The following is a 16,859-nucleotide window of genomic DNA, read 5'->3' as shown; positions in this document are numbered from 1 at the left end:
AGCAAAAAAAAAAAAAAAAAAAACTATTTTTTTTGGCTGGTGAATTTTCCTCCAGTTAATAATGAGATCATATTTAACTTGAATAAATATCATACTGTAATTTGTTATCTGTTCACACCCCCTAAGGTAGTGCTGTTTCTGGTCAATAAGTAATTATCTTAAAAGTAATCATGCAACTGCACCGCCTTCCATGTCTATTGGCAGAAAATCCAGGAAAAAATATCACATCATTCACAGTACGCTAAACTCACGTTATAATTGGAAACAGATTTTTAATTTTTCCTCGATATTCAGTCAAAATCATCCCGTGCCCAATCACGGAAAACATTCAGAACGTGCATGAGGGTTCTAATCAAAGCCTATTCAGTCCTATAAAAAAAAAAAAAAGGATAATCATTGGAAAAAAAAACTCAAGTTTGAAAATTAACTGGATTATGTCATAAAGACAGAGCTCATTGTAAGTCAGCCTCCATCGCTCCCCAACCAGCTCAGAGCGATCATCTTTTGTCAAGGCAAAGACTAAATAGTGATAAGCCTAGTTGTTATCTCACAAAAATGAAGATGTATCCCAACGGCATGTATTCAATTTTAGATATAAGTGGCGTATGTCATTTTGACAACAAAATGATCATTACCGCATTCAGTGTTCTATTCAGTAAGATGAGAAAGCCAATCACGTGCATCCACGAAAAAGATGAAATCTCTCTGCGGGGCCTGACCTTCACCACTATCTTTCAGACTCAAAAATGTGAATTAGATGCCCACATCTATAGGGAGGAATGTCCTCATAGCACTCAAAACCCAATTATAGACCCTTTTCTGTTGATGTTGGAACACTCCACATCTGATAGCCTTCTCCATTTGCTGGGGGGAGGCTGATATCGCCCCGGTCTTTAACGAAAAGTAGGTTTACTCACGGAAGTAAACCCAGCGCTCCTTTAAATCAAGATGGAACGCTGGATATTGGTACCATACGTGAACTGTGCTCACTTTACCAACAGAGAACACCTGCAGCAGGAATGCTTTGTCAAATGGTTCTAGTTGTTCTCTTTTGTTTAAAAAAAAAAAAAACATTATATCAAGCTTTGCTTAATTTATTTTATTTTTTATGTTTTTTATTTTTTACTTTTTAGTTTTTATTTCTTTATTTTTAGGATCCAGAGAATAGGATTTGATGGAAAAGGTTGATTTGTTGTGGCGAAAAACCGAAAGGAAAAGAAAATATTTTATTTTTTATTTGTTTGTTTAGCCATTTCTTTGCTCACATATTTATCATTATTTTGCTGTATTTTGATATTTTTGTTTAACAAAGAGCCTTTAATTTCAGCTTTGGCTACACATTTGACGTACTGCACATCATGCTAACACTGCGCTTACTTCTCTGAACGCCACCTGTGCAAAAAAAAGAGACAGTTCCCTCACATATTTCACATATTTTCACCTTTTGTAGCCTTTCAAAAGTAATCAGGACATTTTAAACATCTTCTAGATCATTCCTGGATGACTGCACTACCCTTGCAAGTGGTCCTTGTAGCATGTTTACCTGCTAGCTGGCTGAAGGAACGTGGATGTTCCCTATTTTCCCTAAGATCTATTAGCAAATTGAGATTTATAGTAAAATCATAAGTAGAATTCAGTCAGAACTTGGTTGAATCTGAAGAAGTATAGAACATCGTGAGGCTTCTTCCTTTTTTTGTCAGGCTTCATGCCGGCAAAAGACGATAATCATGCATTTCACCAAAGGGATTGCCATAATTCTGTTCGCAAGGGTTTTCAACAAACAAGTCGGACCCATTTCTCAAAAGGTGACCTTTTTGCGAATGTATTCCACACGCCAGGAGCCCAGGCAAAGCCTCGGGCGCCGGCCCAGGAAACGGGCAGCTGTAATAAAAGGTCTTTAATCGTAACAAAGGTTCGCAGCACAGGTGTTCCGATCAGAAACGGTCGGAGGTGCAGAACGATCTGGAAGACGCGAGGTCACATTGGCAAGGCGGGTTCAGCGATGGGTTTCGTTGAACACAACAAAATGGGCGGAATAAGAAAAAGACAGTTACAAAGAAATAGACGACAATTAGACGTGGGTGCAAACAGGAGTCAATTCAGGATTGCTAGGGTAGAACCGCATGATGTTTTTTTTTTTTTAATACATATCAGAAAATGTAATATTTCAAATTACATTTCTCAACCGGCACTAAAGAGATTTACACCGGGGTTTCAATTGCACTTCAAATACAGTTTTCCCACTCAGTCTGTTTATTCAATTATTTACCTGCGATAAATTTAAGCCCAAGATGTCCAACTGCAATTTACAGTTTCAAATCACCACCAGCAGAACATTTAACTTTAAAAGAAAAATATAACGTCCTCTTCCAGAGTGTGTTGAGGACACAGACCGGCTGAATCTGACGGCAAAACAAACTTTGTTATACACATATCATTGTGTTTGCAACCTATTATATGGATATTGTGCAAGATCAAGACAAATATCCAGTTTGCAAGTTGAATTATTTGGTTTTTAAAATTACCGCTGAACGTCTGTCTTTGCTGGTGTTCAAAAAAAATCACATTTTTCCTTTCCTATTAAATGACAAGAAATCATAATGATACATTATGAAGCGATGGTTTCCACGGCACGTCTCATCCAACGCTACCTTGACTTCAACACATTGGGTTGACATTATAGAAAAATGCCACGATAACATTGCTTCACGGAGAGTAATATTTGGAATAATTGTTTAATTCTTGTTTAATAGCCTCAGTGTGGTATTTTGTAGCAGTTTTGACATGGCTGTTTTTCACCCGTGAGTCTGAAATTATTTTACTCGGAGATGCTCAGCCTTCGCTTCTGCTCCCCTGCAGGAGATCTCGGACTACGATCTGCAGGAACTGGTCATGAAGTCTATCGGTCGGCTGACGTTGGTGCGGCAGACGTTCCCCATGCCCCAGAACACAACTCAGCGCTGTGTCAAACACAACCACAGGATTAACACCTCCCTCTGTGACCCGAAAAGCCCCAGAGCCCAGCAGCTAGAGGTGAGTGTGTTTGGAAACAAATCCATAAGGTACATTAGTGCTTGTGTCAACCCAGATAATTACATTTCAAGGCAAAGGTATTGATGTTAAGGATTATCATTAAAATCAAACAATTGAAACGCATGAACGGTTGATACGGTTCAAACAAATACCCGACTTCCGGTGGGAGAACGCGGGCCTCCGTCCGAGCGGGATTTCTATTTGCGGCGGTAAAGCAACTCTTTTTGAGTAGCGATCTCATCCCAAGATCCAGCGTATTCTTGGGGCCTGTTCTGCAAGACTTGGCGTGAGGTTTACTTCATATCACACGTTTAAGAAACACAAAGATTGCTCCGGCACATAATAATCTGATTTGTTATCGTCAGACTTGTTCTGCTTCAGGTTTTTCCATAAAAATGAGCTTGAAAATTGAAAATGTAAAAAATCAGACTCGAGTTTGTCATCATAATCTATACCTTATCCATATTTCTGTCGTCCCCTTTTATGTGATTCGCAAAGGTAACGCTTCCTGCGGAGAACGCCTCATTGTCATGACGACGTTTTCTCCTTTGGCAACGAGGGGATGCGCAGGAAAGCGGCGCACGCCTTGCGTTTTTATGTTTCCTCAAGCATCTTGATAAGACCTAAAACTGAGAACATGTCCTGAAACGAATCTGTGACGCCCAATACTCTCAAAATCAACTTCAGGGAAATGATTATCAGTACACAGTGCTAAGGGTTAAATAATAGCCTGTTACTTTGAAGGAAATTTGAAAAAAAAGTGAATTTATTAAATACAGATGGCCATTCGCTATAGAATTTTTTTACATGGAAGTTCGTATTTATTTATGTAATTTACTTTTATTATCTAACACCCACGCAGTTGACTACAAACATGAACAAGCTGTCGGCCAGATCGCATTTTAATTAACTGCAGGCTTGAAAAGTGCCCCCCACAAAAAAAGCAAAAGACACTCTGCACGGGCAAAGACGAACAGGCGGCAGTTAATAAAGTTATGTTCATTAATTTATTCATAGAGTAAAGAGACACGTCTAGTCGGTATAAACCATAATCACACAAGAGCAAACTGGTCAAATTCTCCATTTTCTTAGATTTGACTTAATTACACTTTAATTGAATGGTATCTTTTGGTTTTATTGTATTCTAAAACCCAGTAATATTTATATGAAAGTGAATTTTACATTTCAGATACTTTCTCGGAAATGTTGACTTATCTCGTGTTATTTCTTTCCCACACTAAACTAAGGAGTGTTTGTCTTTGCACTCCTTGTATCTGTCACTTTTTTTTTTTTATTCCGTCGTATGTTCCCGCCGGCGCTAATATGTATGCAGTTATGGTCTTATTTTATGTATGTAAATCAACGAGGAGGGAACGCACTATTATTTATGTGCCAAGAAAAAAAAAAATAATGAAATTGAATTAATGTGCTGTAGATTTATGCGGATGCACGCGGCCCTGAGGGAACACATTTGATGGAAGTTTTAAAGAAATGGTCGAAAAACAGAAACGCACCCTTTATATTGATGCAGATGTTTCCCGTTCCGAGTCCCGAGAGCATCCATCAAATTACAATTTAAAGATTTCATTGTGTTTACAAAGCTATATTAAAGAGGAAAAAGAAAAGTATGCAATGCTGTGTGAAGTAAACAATATTATAAATTGTGACAAATAATAACACACATTGTACAATTACAGGACTGTCTCAGAAAATCAGAATATTTTGATAAAGTTCTTTATCTTCTGCAATGCAATTAAAAAAACAAAAATGTCATACATTCTGGATTCATTACAAATCAACTGAAATATTGCAAGCCTTTTATTATTTTAATATTGCTGATTATGGCTTACGTCTTAAGAAAACTCAAAAATCCTATCTCAAAATATTAGAATATCATGAAAAGTATTTTTTGATTTTTTTTTAATTGCATTACAGAAGATAAAGAACTTTATCTCAATAGTCTAATTTTCTGAGACAGTCCTGTATATGCAGATCCACAAGCCCTCATGCTTTAGGTTCACAAATTCCAAAAAAATATACGTTTATCTGAACATTCATCTGAATCAAGTATAAAAAACTATGATCAAGCTTGTAACACATAACCCTTATTTATCAAGCAACGCGTTTATATGTATCATACAGTCAGAGAGAGAGAATAGCCTAGAAACACGAATGAGCATTTGCAGTACGTATAATAAAAGCATTAATTTATTCACACATGATACAGACAAATCACTGTTGGGTCATCAGGGCCTGCAAGGCCTTCTCTCCTGGACTAAAAAATATCTGAATCACATATGTTATATATCTTCCTTTCATAGCTATTTCCCTGGTTGTGCCGCTTCCAGACATGCATTTTCATATTAAAGTATTTAACCAATCACATTTCAGCCATCATCTGTTGCCAGGCAGGGTGAAAGTTAAAGAAATCTACCTGGGGGGGGGGGCACAATCAGTTCTGCAAGAAAAAAAACAGTGTTAATGACGCTGTTGCTTCAACCAATCAGATTTCAAATTGGCGATATCAAAGCCTTCTAGCAGGCTACAGCAATGTCACTGTAATCGGGAGGAGAAGCATACTAGCAAGCTGCGAACAGAAATATAGTTGTGTTTGTTTAATACCAGTTTTATCAACCCACAGGGGCTACAGGAGGAGAAGAAACACATTTTTTTGCTAATATATTGTTAAAGCCATTTTCTAGATGGCATTTTGAAGAGAAGCTGAACCTAGTAAAGAAAGGTCTAGTAACTCCTAAGCTAGCAACCAGGAAAAGGATATGTCCGACATTTTCGAGCCATGAAAATTTTTGGTGAGCAAAATGCTGCTATTTTCCTAAATAATACTGCAAGTATATAAGGTTATTATTGGTGCTTTTTATGTGTCGCAGCTGTTTGCTATAGATGCATTTATTGTGGCTAGTTTCCATTTTTGTGGCTCCCACCACGGACCGGACTTCATGGTTCCGGTGTGTTCAGACTTCATTCAGGGAAAAAGTCACAATAGTCAGGAACTGATCAAGAAAAAATGGTTAATTCAAAGTCAGGAAATATTATACTGCATTTCTGCATAATAAGATGTTTTTTTTATAGCCATAAACTAATTATTTGGGGGTGGATTGAAGGCCTACGTGTAAAATGCACGGCCCGCCAACGAGACACATTCAACCATTCGCTCTCTCCTGCTGCATGTTTTTGAAGACTCCACACAGAAAAGGAACTGCTAATGCTAACCTGCGGCACCATACATATACATTTTAAAATCAATATCGTGGTGTTTCTTATACACGACGACTGCAGAGCATGAATGCAAAAACAGCTATAAAGTGCTATTATGAAAATTAACCGCAGCAAAGATATTCAAATCCACAGTCGAGCAATTTTATTAAAAGAAAATTTGCCAATATTCAAATCCATACTTCAGCTACTTTATTAAAAAAAATAAGCCAATCATATGTATATGCGCATTGTGAATCCCCAATTCCACTTAGCATAGCAATCCGAGTGCTAATAGCAGTCAGTGGTTGCACAGGTTGATGCACCTGCAAATATGGATTACTGTCCAAATATGGAAATGTCCAGGGAAGCTTAAGCTCAAATCAAATTGCATTTTTTGTTCTTTTGGAACGACCGGGGCATAAACACGTAATCTGGTCTGACTTTTACAAAAGTTCGATGATGCATGCTTTTGTTTGACACCCGTAAAGATCCCCGTCGGTCTCGTCCCGCTCCCATCTAGATTGTTTTTATATACAGATGGTCTTTTGATGGCTGAAAGACAAGCATCTGTATAAATCAGATGCAGAGGATAAGAGTCCCCTGCCAGCGCTTTCAATAGTCCACCTGTCAAAGGGGGATTTTTTCTCCTAATTAGAAAAAGTATTTGAACAAAAAGCACAGTATCATTCATCACTGTTGTTTATCCAAAGTCTGGACGTGGGTTCTGCCCTCCATTTTCCCTCGTTTGTTCTTCATGTGGGGCGGCTGGGGCTCAGCTGGTAGAGCGGGCAACCCTCCAATGGGAAGGTTGGCGGTTCGATCCCCCTTCTGTCCGCACGTCGACTCCAAAACCCCCGGTTTTCCAGGAGGGGCTCGCATTGCAGGATGTCTTGCATGCAAATGCTTCCTCGTGTAAAGCGGTTTATTCACTTATATAAACAACCTTACAAGTCACCGAATCTATATTTATTTTTAGATCTAAATGTGGACTCTGGGCAAACATAATAAATGAGAGCTTCTGTCCAGTTTGTAAATCTAATACACTTAAGAGGATTTGCAAGCAAGATATGGGACGCATTTTAATGTCACTCCCGTGTCGCGATAAGGCATCAGGTGTCATGGAGAGTGAAGCTGTATCGGAAGATGTTCTGAATCTATTCATTCAGGATTATATCATTAGTTTGCATTTCCTATTTTGTTTGGATTTTCCTTTTGAACAATGACTATCACATGAATAAGACATCACTAGAAAGATTAACAAGTGCTGCCTTGGACTGGAATATTGTTCCTGCATCACTTATACACAAATAGCAGTGAGTAACAGACACCTGATTTCTGAATGCATGCATGTAACTGGGGCGCCGTGTTCTCCCCCTGTGTCTGCGCGGGTTTCCTCCGGGTTCTCCGCTTTCCATCCCACGGTCTAAAAACCCCAAATCGCCCAGACGTGTGAATTAGAGAGTGAACTGTTGGCTGTCTCAGTATGACTTGTGTGTGTGTGTGTGTGTGTGTGTGTCTGTGTGAGTGACTGAATGCTTGTATGTCTCCATATGTGGCCCTGTGATGGACAGGCGGCCGGTCTCTCGCCCAGTGACAGCTGTGATGGCTTCCAGCCCCCTAACTACCCCGAGTGCCGGATAAGCCGTATAGATTTGAATGAAGGATTGCATGCATGTAATATTTAATCATTTAAAAGAAGGAGCCCTCATTTACTTTTGCTATTTCTGCACAGTTACATCATGCTGCTATTGTACACTGCTCAAAAAAAATAAATAAAGGGAACACCAAAATAACGCATCCTAGATATGAATGAATGAAATATTCTTATTCTTTTGGTAAATGTGCTGACGACAAAATCACACAAAAATGATCAATGGAAATCAAATGTATGAACCCATGGAGGTCTGGATTTGGAGTCACACTCAAAATTGAAGACGTAATGTCCTTAAAACAAGTCAATTCAATAAGTGTTGCTTCCTAAGTGGACACTTTGATTTCACACAAGTGGGATTGACTTGCAGTTACTTTGTGTCGTTTGTGTTCCCTTTATTTTTTTGAGCAGTATATTATAGACTATATACAGGCTTCTTTTATGCCTTTAAATCCACTTTGATTTTCTCACCTACTGTTATTATGCTGCTATTCAGTGACGTGCAGTCAGGTGAGGCAGGAGAGGCAATGCCTCACTTGCCAATGTTGGAAAGAAAAAAAAAGTCAAATAAAAAAACGATTTAAATGGTTACATTTGTAAGTGATTTGCACCATAAAGGTATTTTTCATTTTACTTCACCAGTTTTAGATTGTTTTTTTATTCAAAAACACCGGATTTTCACATTTACTGTTCAAATACTGAGAAGAGACGAGCAGTGAGGCAGCGGACTGTTGAGCCTCAACCTAGATCCCGCAATGACGGCTGACTGCCGGCATGCTCTGCACTAAGACCGTATTGCTGTCTCTCTTTGTCGCTCTTAAAATGTTTAAACACTTTTGCTATATGAATTACATTCCCAGTGTATAATGGATCCTCACTACCTTGCCGTTCAGCTTTCACACCCTCACTACTTTGCTGACTTTTTTGGTAAGGCGGTTCTCACAAACTAGCATTTCTGCATTTTTTTCACTATGAAAAAGCCAAATTTCCTTGCCCAATAGCCTAAAAAAAACTGTAAAAATATAGTAAAATGTAATTAAATAGATAAATAAACTAAAGGAATAATATAAAGTAAATAAAATATGAGGTCTCCTTTGCTAAGCAAGGCTACCCAGCATTATAAACTCTCATAGGGAATAACAACGCGCTTCCCAAACGTCCAGCATTTACGTCCAAAATTCTGGTATAGACCCCAAGCGTAGCAGGAAAATGCTGACTATTACTGAAAAGATTAAACTTCTCAATATGTTAAAGGAAGGCAGAGGTTTTGCTGTAGTTTTCCGCCATTACAACATTAATGAATCTGCAGTTCGTTACATTAAGAAAGACAAAGCAAACACTAGGAAGACAGCGACCTTAAGCTTCCATAAAACGGGTTGCACAGCAAATTCATCATCATTCAAGTTTCAACTATGAGTGCCCTAAAAATGATTTATTTAAAATATAAAATTGGATTTCTTTCCATAAATAACTTGATATACCGTTAATATGATTTTTAATTTTCTCATTTACTGTACATTTTGCATTGAATTTCATTGAATGTTTATCCAAAAGTGTTTAGACTACTGTATAAGAGCGTGGGAAGCGTAATACAGTCGATTGTGAGTCGATAACAGTTTGTTGGATGTTCGTAAAGGGTTCAGTGAGGTTTTTTGAGGGTTAATATATCTGTAAATACCATCAAAATTAACACGCCTCTACTTTCGCCGGGGGTCTTGGAACGTAACTCCCGCGGAAAGTGAGGATCCACTTCAGTGATTTTTTGTTGTTTTTTTGGCAACAACTGACTGTGTGTTACTGGTTTCTTGTGCTGAGTGATCATAAAATGGCTGTAAGGAGCCACTAAGTGAGGCACGCAGTTCTCCTGCCTCATGTTAGGGGGCGCTCATGATTCTTCTTGCGACTCCTCAGCTGCAGAAGTCAGTGATAGCAAGCTCGCGTTAGCAAGTCAAGTGCTGCCATCCGTTTATTTATTTTTCCTTTCCTTACTTTCAAATGGAGGAATACATATCCATTTTGACAATTTTCTAAATTGGACTCGCATTGATTTCATTTATAAGTAAAGGTAAGAACAGTTTGTATGTGTGGAGAAAGCTGATATGAGATTTCAAACATAACCTGTTACCTTCTGCCAATCAAATGGTGAGTAGGCTACTCTGTAGGGCTCAAATGTTTCTGATTGTGATGAAGTCATTGCCGCATCAGCCATGAACCTCACCCCACGCCACTGCGGCTATTGAATGATATTTCTGACTGACTGTTTTTTGCACTAAACTGCACAGAAAACGCTAAATACAAATAACATATATTCATACATTTCAGGTTAAATCTGCCATCCTTTCAGCTCAGTACCAGTAGATTTTATCTGCCTGCACTCTATACTTTATAGTTAAATGTTAATTGTTTAATGTTGTGCACTGTACCGTTCATGTCCACTATATTATTATTATTTTGTTAATTTCATGTTGAATTGCTCTGTATGTCTAGTACAGGGGTGGGCAACCCACAGCTCTTTGATCCGTTTGATACGCCTCCCTATGGCTTTTAAAGATAATTGAGTATTTAATTAAAATGTATTTTATTTTAGTTTGTTTATTTTTTAATTATAATTTTATGTTTGAAGATTATGGCGATCTTGTACCATCTAAATAAAACGTGTTCAAATATTTTTTGTCGCGCCAGTAAAATGGAAATTTTAATTTCGACTTTTTCTCATAAATACAAGAAGGACTCAAATAGATTATTTTTCTTAAAAGTAACTTTCAACCAAATGTCTTTTTTCAGAGTTCAAAATGTTTCATTGCATGCAGAAATGTAATTTGGTTTTCTCTGCAGTTGTTCATTGCAACATATTTTGTTTATATATTCAAAACGTTTATTGCCACATGCACAGTGTCGAAACATGTTTCCCTGTACAGTGAAATTCCAACTTTGCTTTCCGCAGTGCATTTGGAAACAGCATAAAGCATAAAGGCAAAAATATACATAACGTTAGATGCCGTGTTAATTCATTTGAACTTTCCAAAGGGTCGTGTGATTGGAAATGGGTCCAAAAAAGTCGATGTGGAGAACTTGACTTCCACTTTAACCTGAGTGAAAAATGAAGAGGAAACAAAGATCACGTTGTAAAATCCATGACTAAGTCATCCATTGGCGAATTGGCGAATCGGACATAAGGAAAGATGGCAAAACAGAAGGACGATCACATCCGCAGTCAGAGTCGCCAAGAACCCCAATTTCACACAACACTGAAGCACATCAACTTAGGCTGACCGACACACACACACACACACACACACACACACACACACACACTTGTAAGCACCCTTTCAACGCCCAAGCAATCCACAACTTTTGAAACCGCCCAGGTTCACGAAAGAGTGATATATTATTTTATTTGTATTTCCCCTGAAAAAAGGAAATATTTGCAAAGACAACAAGTGAGACAGAAGCTTAATCCGGCCACTTCAGTATCAGATATTTTGTTAGAGAGCGAGAACTGTGCTTTTCAAATGTGTGTGTGGATCAAAAACAGGTGTATGTGAGACAGATATATTTCTTTTTGGTGCGCTCGCCAATAGTCTTTCGGTTTGAGTTTTAAAGAAATATAATGATCAAATAGTCAGTGAATGGGACCAGTGGACCGATCACACGTCTTTACCCCCAAAAAACAATCTTCTTCAACCTGTAATTTTTTGTTTTGGTCGGTTTTCCTGTAAAAAATGCAATATGTACAATTAAAACGTGAGATAATGCAACATTTGTTTGGCATATTCAGAAAGAAGGATGCTTCAGCTTCCAGCCGTAGTCCTAATATTTTTTGTATTTTTTTTTTTTTTTTACACACAACATTGGTGTTCTTTAATGCATCACCTCTACACAATTCAGAAGATCCACTGACTGTATGGGTACGGAGATAATGATGCCCCAGGAGATTTTATTAGCTTATTCTTATATTATTATTCTTTTTTTTGTTGGGATTCATAAATATTATACATAAGTATAATGCAAATAAAAAGATGACATTTCAAAAAAACAACACGGAGCCGCATGTTTTAGGTGCATTCGTCTCTTTACGAAGAAAGCAGGTCTACAAATGTAGTAAAAATGTATTTTTATGTGATTTTTTTTTTTATTTTGTGTTTTCCAGCATTATGTAAGGCACCATTGCTGAAATGAAAGGATTTATTTCTCCTGTAAAATATCTGTATTCTACCGTGGGATAAAAGTTAATGGGTGCATGGAAAGTGACCTAACTGTGTTCATCTGTTGTCAAATTTTACCGCGGCAACCGGATTCATTTTCTTTCTTTGAAGACGTCTCACCTCTTGCCTTCTTCAGTTCGTGCATACATATGTGCTCTTTTCAAAATATTTATTAACAACTGTGCAATGAATTTCCATGCTGAGCAGATTTTCTCTGTAACTAAAGAACCTGAAACCGTGAAATTGTCATTCATGTGTCTTTCTTCCCTCTGCAGATCACGAACCGCTACATTTACGACACCGTGTTGCTGCTGGCCAACACGTTCCACAGGAAGTTGGAGGACAGGAAGTGGCACAGCATGGCCAGTCTGAGCTGCATCAGGAAAAACTCCAAACCGTGGCAAGGCGGCAAGAGCATGCTGGACACGGTCAAAAAGGTCAGATGAAATCTTTTATTTCCTTTCATTTCGGCCGATTCCAGTCATTTCAAGATGTGTCTTAAATGTGTCTGTGTTTTAAATCATTCCTATTCCTTGAGATGGATTGAGATTAGTGTAACATATGTGTATTTCAAAGCATTGTGCTCTGTAATAGTGAATTGTTATTAGGCTTGTCATATGATTTAAATTTCCTAACAGGGTGTAGTTGATTAAACAGATTAAACAGAATTATTACCCATTCATTCATAATTCAGTGTCATTTTCCGGGACCGAGAAGACTCACGACGGAAGGTGATATATATGTATATGGACACATATGGACGCTTAACCTTTATTCAAGTTGACCCAAAGAACAGATATGGTGTCCAGATTGGCCAATAAAATCAACCACATTTTCTCTCCTTTTTATTTTCAAAACAAACAAATATTCATATTAGCATGGCCCTCTTGTAGCCAGCTGCTGAGATAGGCTAACTAGTTCATAGATCCATGCCAGAAACTGAAATTGTGGGATTTTGAGTCAATGTTAATTATGCAAAAAAAATGCGATCAAATTAATCAATTAATAAAAATCAATCAAAGTTAATGGAAATTAATTAAATTAATTTGATGGGCCCTCTTGTAGCCAGCTGCTGAGAAAGGCTAACTAGTTCATAGATCCATGCTAGAAACTGAAATTGTGGGATTCTGAGTCAATGTTAATTGTGCAAAAAAAATGTGATCAAATTAATCAATGAATAAAAATTAATCAAAGTTAATCAACATGAATCAAATTAATTTGATGATCCTAATTTCTAAAAGCATATTATCTTAAATGCAGGAAGATACTGTTACTGATCATTTCACTCATTTATATTCAGGCGATCAGCATAATTAAATACATTTGTTTGCTCATCCAGCTTCATCGTCTCTTCGAGTATCTCCAGTGATAACATCTAGAATTCTTAGACAGCCCATTATCCAAGTCCCCGATATCATTTTGAGTAGAAGTTGAGGTTCTGTCAACAGCCCTGGAGAAATGGAACTACCCCCGGTTGGGGGTTCGGTTTATTCAGATTAACGAATCAACCTCTGAATAATAAAAAATTTTACTGGCTCTGATTCGTACTGTAACCTAACCAGTGGGAGCTGGCATCCCTGATGTCCTGCAGGTTTTAATGTCCGTTATTAGACGACGCTGATAACACAGTATTACATATTGATCGGACTCGGAGTCCGTGTAGAAATATAGAACAACAAGGTTACTACTATTACTTCAAAACAATATATATACATGATACTAATCTCATTTCAGAGTGCAATGCAGGGGTGGGCTATTATTTCTTATGCAGGTTAACATTTCTTTCTAACATTTCTGATTTAATTTTTATGCGCAGCCCAACTAGGTATCATGTAAATTGTACAAAATGAAAATTGCAATTTTTTTTTTTTTTTTTTTGGCATTTTATTTCAACTTTAAAATCAATAATGATCATATAAATGTACAGGAAAAATATTTTGTATGTAATCAGCTGTACAAAATTAAACTGAAGGAAAAAATAAGGAGTTTCCATATTCCATATTGATTGAAAATGCTTGTTAAAATATTCAAATAAAAGAGTTTGGCGGGCCAGATAAAAAGCAATTACGGCCTCTAAAATGCCCAAGTCTGCTGTAGAGGAAAAATGTGATGAACTTTATAATGCATCAGTCAGCCTGTTTAATTTTTTTTTTTTTTTTTTTTTATTCAGGAGTTGTTTATTTCTTTTGTGGCAAATCACCTTGAGGTTTTATTTGTATTTATTTATTTATTGTCTGCCTCGGGGGCCTCCAAACTCTCACATTGGTGTTAAATCCAATCAGATCGATGCTTTCTGTCTTTATATCAATGAAACATACTCCGGGGAGCGCGCACTTTGACTGAATGATGAAGCCAAGTGAAATGCTAATTTTGGATTAGTGTCAGACAATAATAAATTCACAGCAGTGGCTTTCATATCTTTTTGCATTTCACCTTGAGATCAGGCCGGGTCTTGGCAACATTTTCATCAGCCGGCCCCGGTTGTTAAACCGACCCTGATGGCTGTCTCAACAGGGCTGATTTAAAGAGCCCCCGGACGTAACGGAGTAGATTTGAACAGGCGAGCATCAGTCCCGTTTTACAGTGCATCAGCAGAGTGTTTTACTCGCTGCGTATGCCTGTGTGATTAATCAGCATTTTTGTATAGAGGGCCATTATAGTAATGGTAAATACTAATCAGTCGCGTTCGCTGACAAATTGGCATTCAGCGCACCAGGTAACCGCTATCCAGGAATGCACTTCCACCTCGGCTTTAAGATACTTTTCCGCCACCTTTTTGAGTCTCAAAGGAGCATCCGGGTTTAGAACTCTTATTTTTATTTCAAAGATATCTTCTAAGGCACAAAATGTCCTGCATTGCAGGCGGAGGCCTACGTACGAGTCTCAGAAGCCCGACCTCGTGACTTTGTGACTCACGATGACTAAAATATATAGATATTTTGCAGCAGAGCACTCGCATGCATTTTTCAGCATATAAGAAACATCGCCATCAACTCTATCAATCATCCCCTTAATCCCGGTGGCGCATCATTTACATCAGTCACATTTGAAAAAAGAAATACACGCTTTATACTGATTTCTGAGCCCCTGACATTAATTAAGTCATTATGGAAGGTAATGAACATTATTCAAACAGGTTTCAGCCCCGCAACGTTTCCCAGGGAGCAAATGAGCTACAATCCTGTTGAGGGTTCGGCTGCATGTTGTTACAGGAGCCATGTAAAAGAATATATTAATGTTATATCTGCATTTCGATATGAAAAAGTGACTAAAAAGTGATGTTCATTTGTCGCGCATTACAAACCATATCTTGAGGAATGTATACATATTGTGACTGTGTCTTATGGGATGTATCCCTCAAGGAGGCTGGAACACAACAACAACACCACCGCCCTCAGTCATCCCAGACATGCAAGAAAACATGAATACACACACATGCAAAGAAGAAGTGCTTAGAATTCATGACCATTCTGAAATAACAGAATATTATATGTACATTTATATATAATATCTTCATATATATATTATATAGAGAGAGTGATATGTGTCTGTGTGTGTGTGTGTGAGAGAGAGAGGGAGAGATCCATAGATATACATGGATATACACTGCTCAAAAAAATAAAGGGAACACTTAAAAAACACATCCTAGATCTAAATGAATGAAATATTCTTATGAAATAGTTTGCTCTTTACACAGTTGAATGTGCTGACAACAAAATCACACAAAAATTATCAATGGAAATCAAATGTATTAAACCATGGAGGTCTGGATAAGAATCACACTCAAAATTAAAGTGTAAAAACAAACTCCAGGCTGATCCAACTTTTATGTAATGTCCTTAAAACAAGTCAAAATGAATCAGTGTTGCTTCCTGAGTGGACACTATGATTTCACAGAAGTGTGATTGACTTGGAGTTACATTGTGTTGTTCAAGTGTTCCTTTTATTTTTTTGAGCAGTATAAATAGATGGATGGATGGATGGATGGATGGATGGATGGATGGATGGATAGATAGCTGGATAGATAGATAGATAGATAGATAGATAGATAGATAGATAGATAGATAGATAGATAGATAGATAGATAGATAGATAGATAGATAGATAGATAGATAGATAGATAGATAGATAGATAGGTTTACCTGTCTCTCATGATGAATTACCACTCGTTTTTCTAAAAATCAAATACTAGAGAAGTTAGATGAATTTGTTGAAGCTGTCTTTTGGAGCAGGGATGAAAATGTTGAGTCTCTCTTTGAGAGTGGAGATGAAACGGCTGAGGTTTTCTTTGGAGTGAGGAGGATGAGGAGGATCAGGAGTGAGTCCATCAGAGGGACAGCACGTGTTAGATGTTCTGGAGGTGAAGACAGAGCGAGATGCTTTGGACGTCTTGGACCAGATCTGGGTAGAAGGACGCTGAGGTTGGAATTGCCGGGCAGGAGACCTGAAGGAATTCCACAGAGGAAGTTTATGGATGGACATCAAGCATCTGCACACCTGCAATACCACAACGGGAGCTGTTTAAAAAAAATGAAATAAATAAAAATATAATTTTTATATATTTCAACATCCCTTATTGGCATAATTATCATTACTATTATAAACATCACGATTATTGTTGTTATTTATGTTCCTTCATTGACATTATCATTGATGGTAATTGTATTATATATAAAATTGAATATTACCATCAAACAAACAAGTTTTTATTCAGTGGTTATAATGTTAGATAGATACACATATATGTTCCAGGT

General features: G+C 37.5%; 1 protein-coding gene across 1 annotated transcript in view; it reads left to right on the top strand.

Annotated features, from left to right (window-relative positions):
• Positions 1-16,859, top strand: part of grid2 (glutamate receptor, ionotropic, delta 2) — a 498,322-nt gene that overhangs the window by 311,627 nt on the left and 169,836 nt on the right. Inside the window, exons 6-7 of the mRNA XM_086174064.1 lie at positions 2,860-3,033; positions 12,381-12,542. Coding sequence (XP_086030190.1) covers positions 2,860-3,033; positions 12,381-12,542 — 336 coding nt within the window. The remainder of the gene's footprint in view (positions 1-2,859; positions 3,034-12,380; positions 12,543-16,859) is intronic.

This window comes from Fistularia commersonii, chromosome 26 (genome assembly GCF_037954325.1).
Source record: "Fistularia commersonii isolate RoL2024-O1a breed Wild chromosome 26, RoL_Fcom_v1.0, whole genome shotgun sequence".
In the NCBI taxonomy this organism is placed as follows: Eukaryota; Metazoa; Chordata; class Actinopteri; order Syngnathiformes; family Fistulariidae; genus Fistularia; species Fistularia commersonii.
Note: the sequence above shows the minus strand (reverse complement) of the source record. Positions and strands in the feature narration are given on the sequence as shown.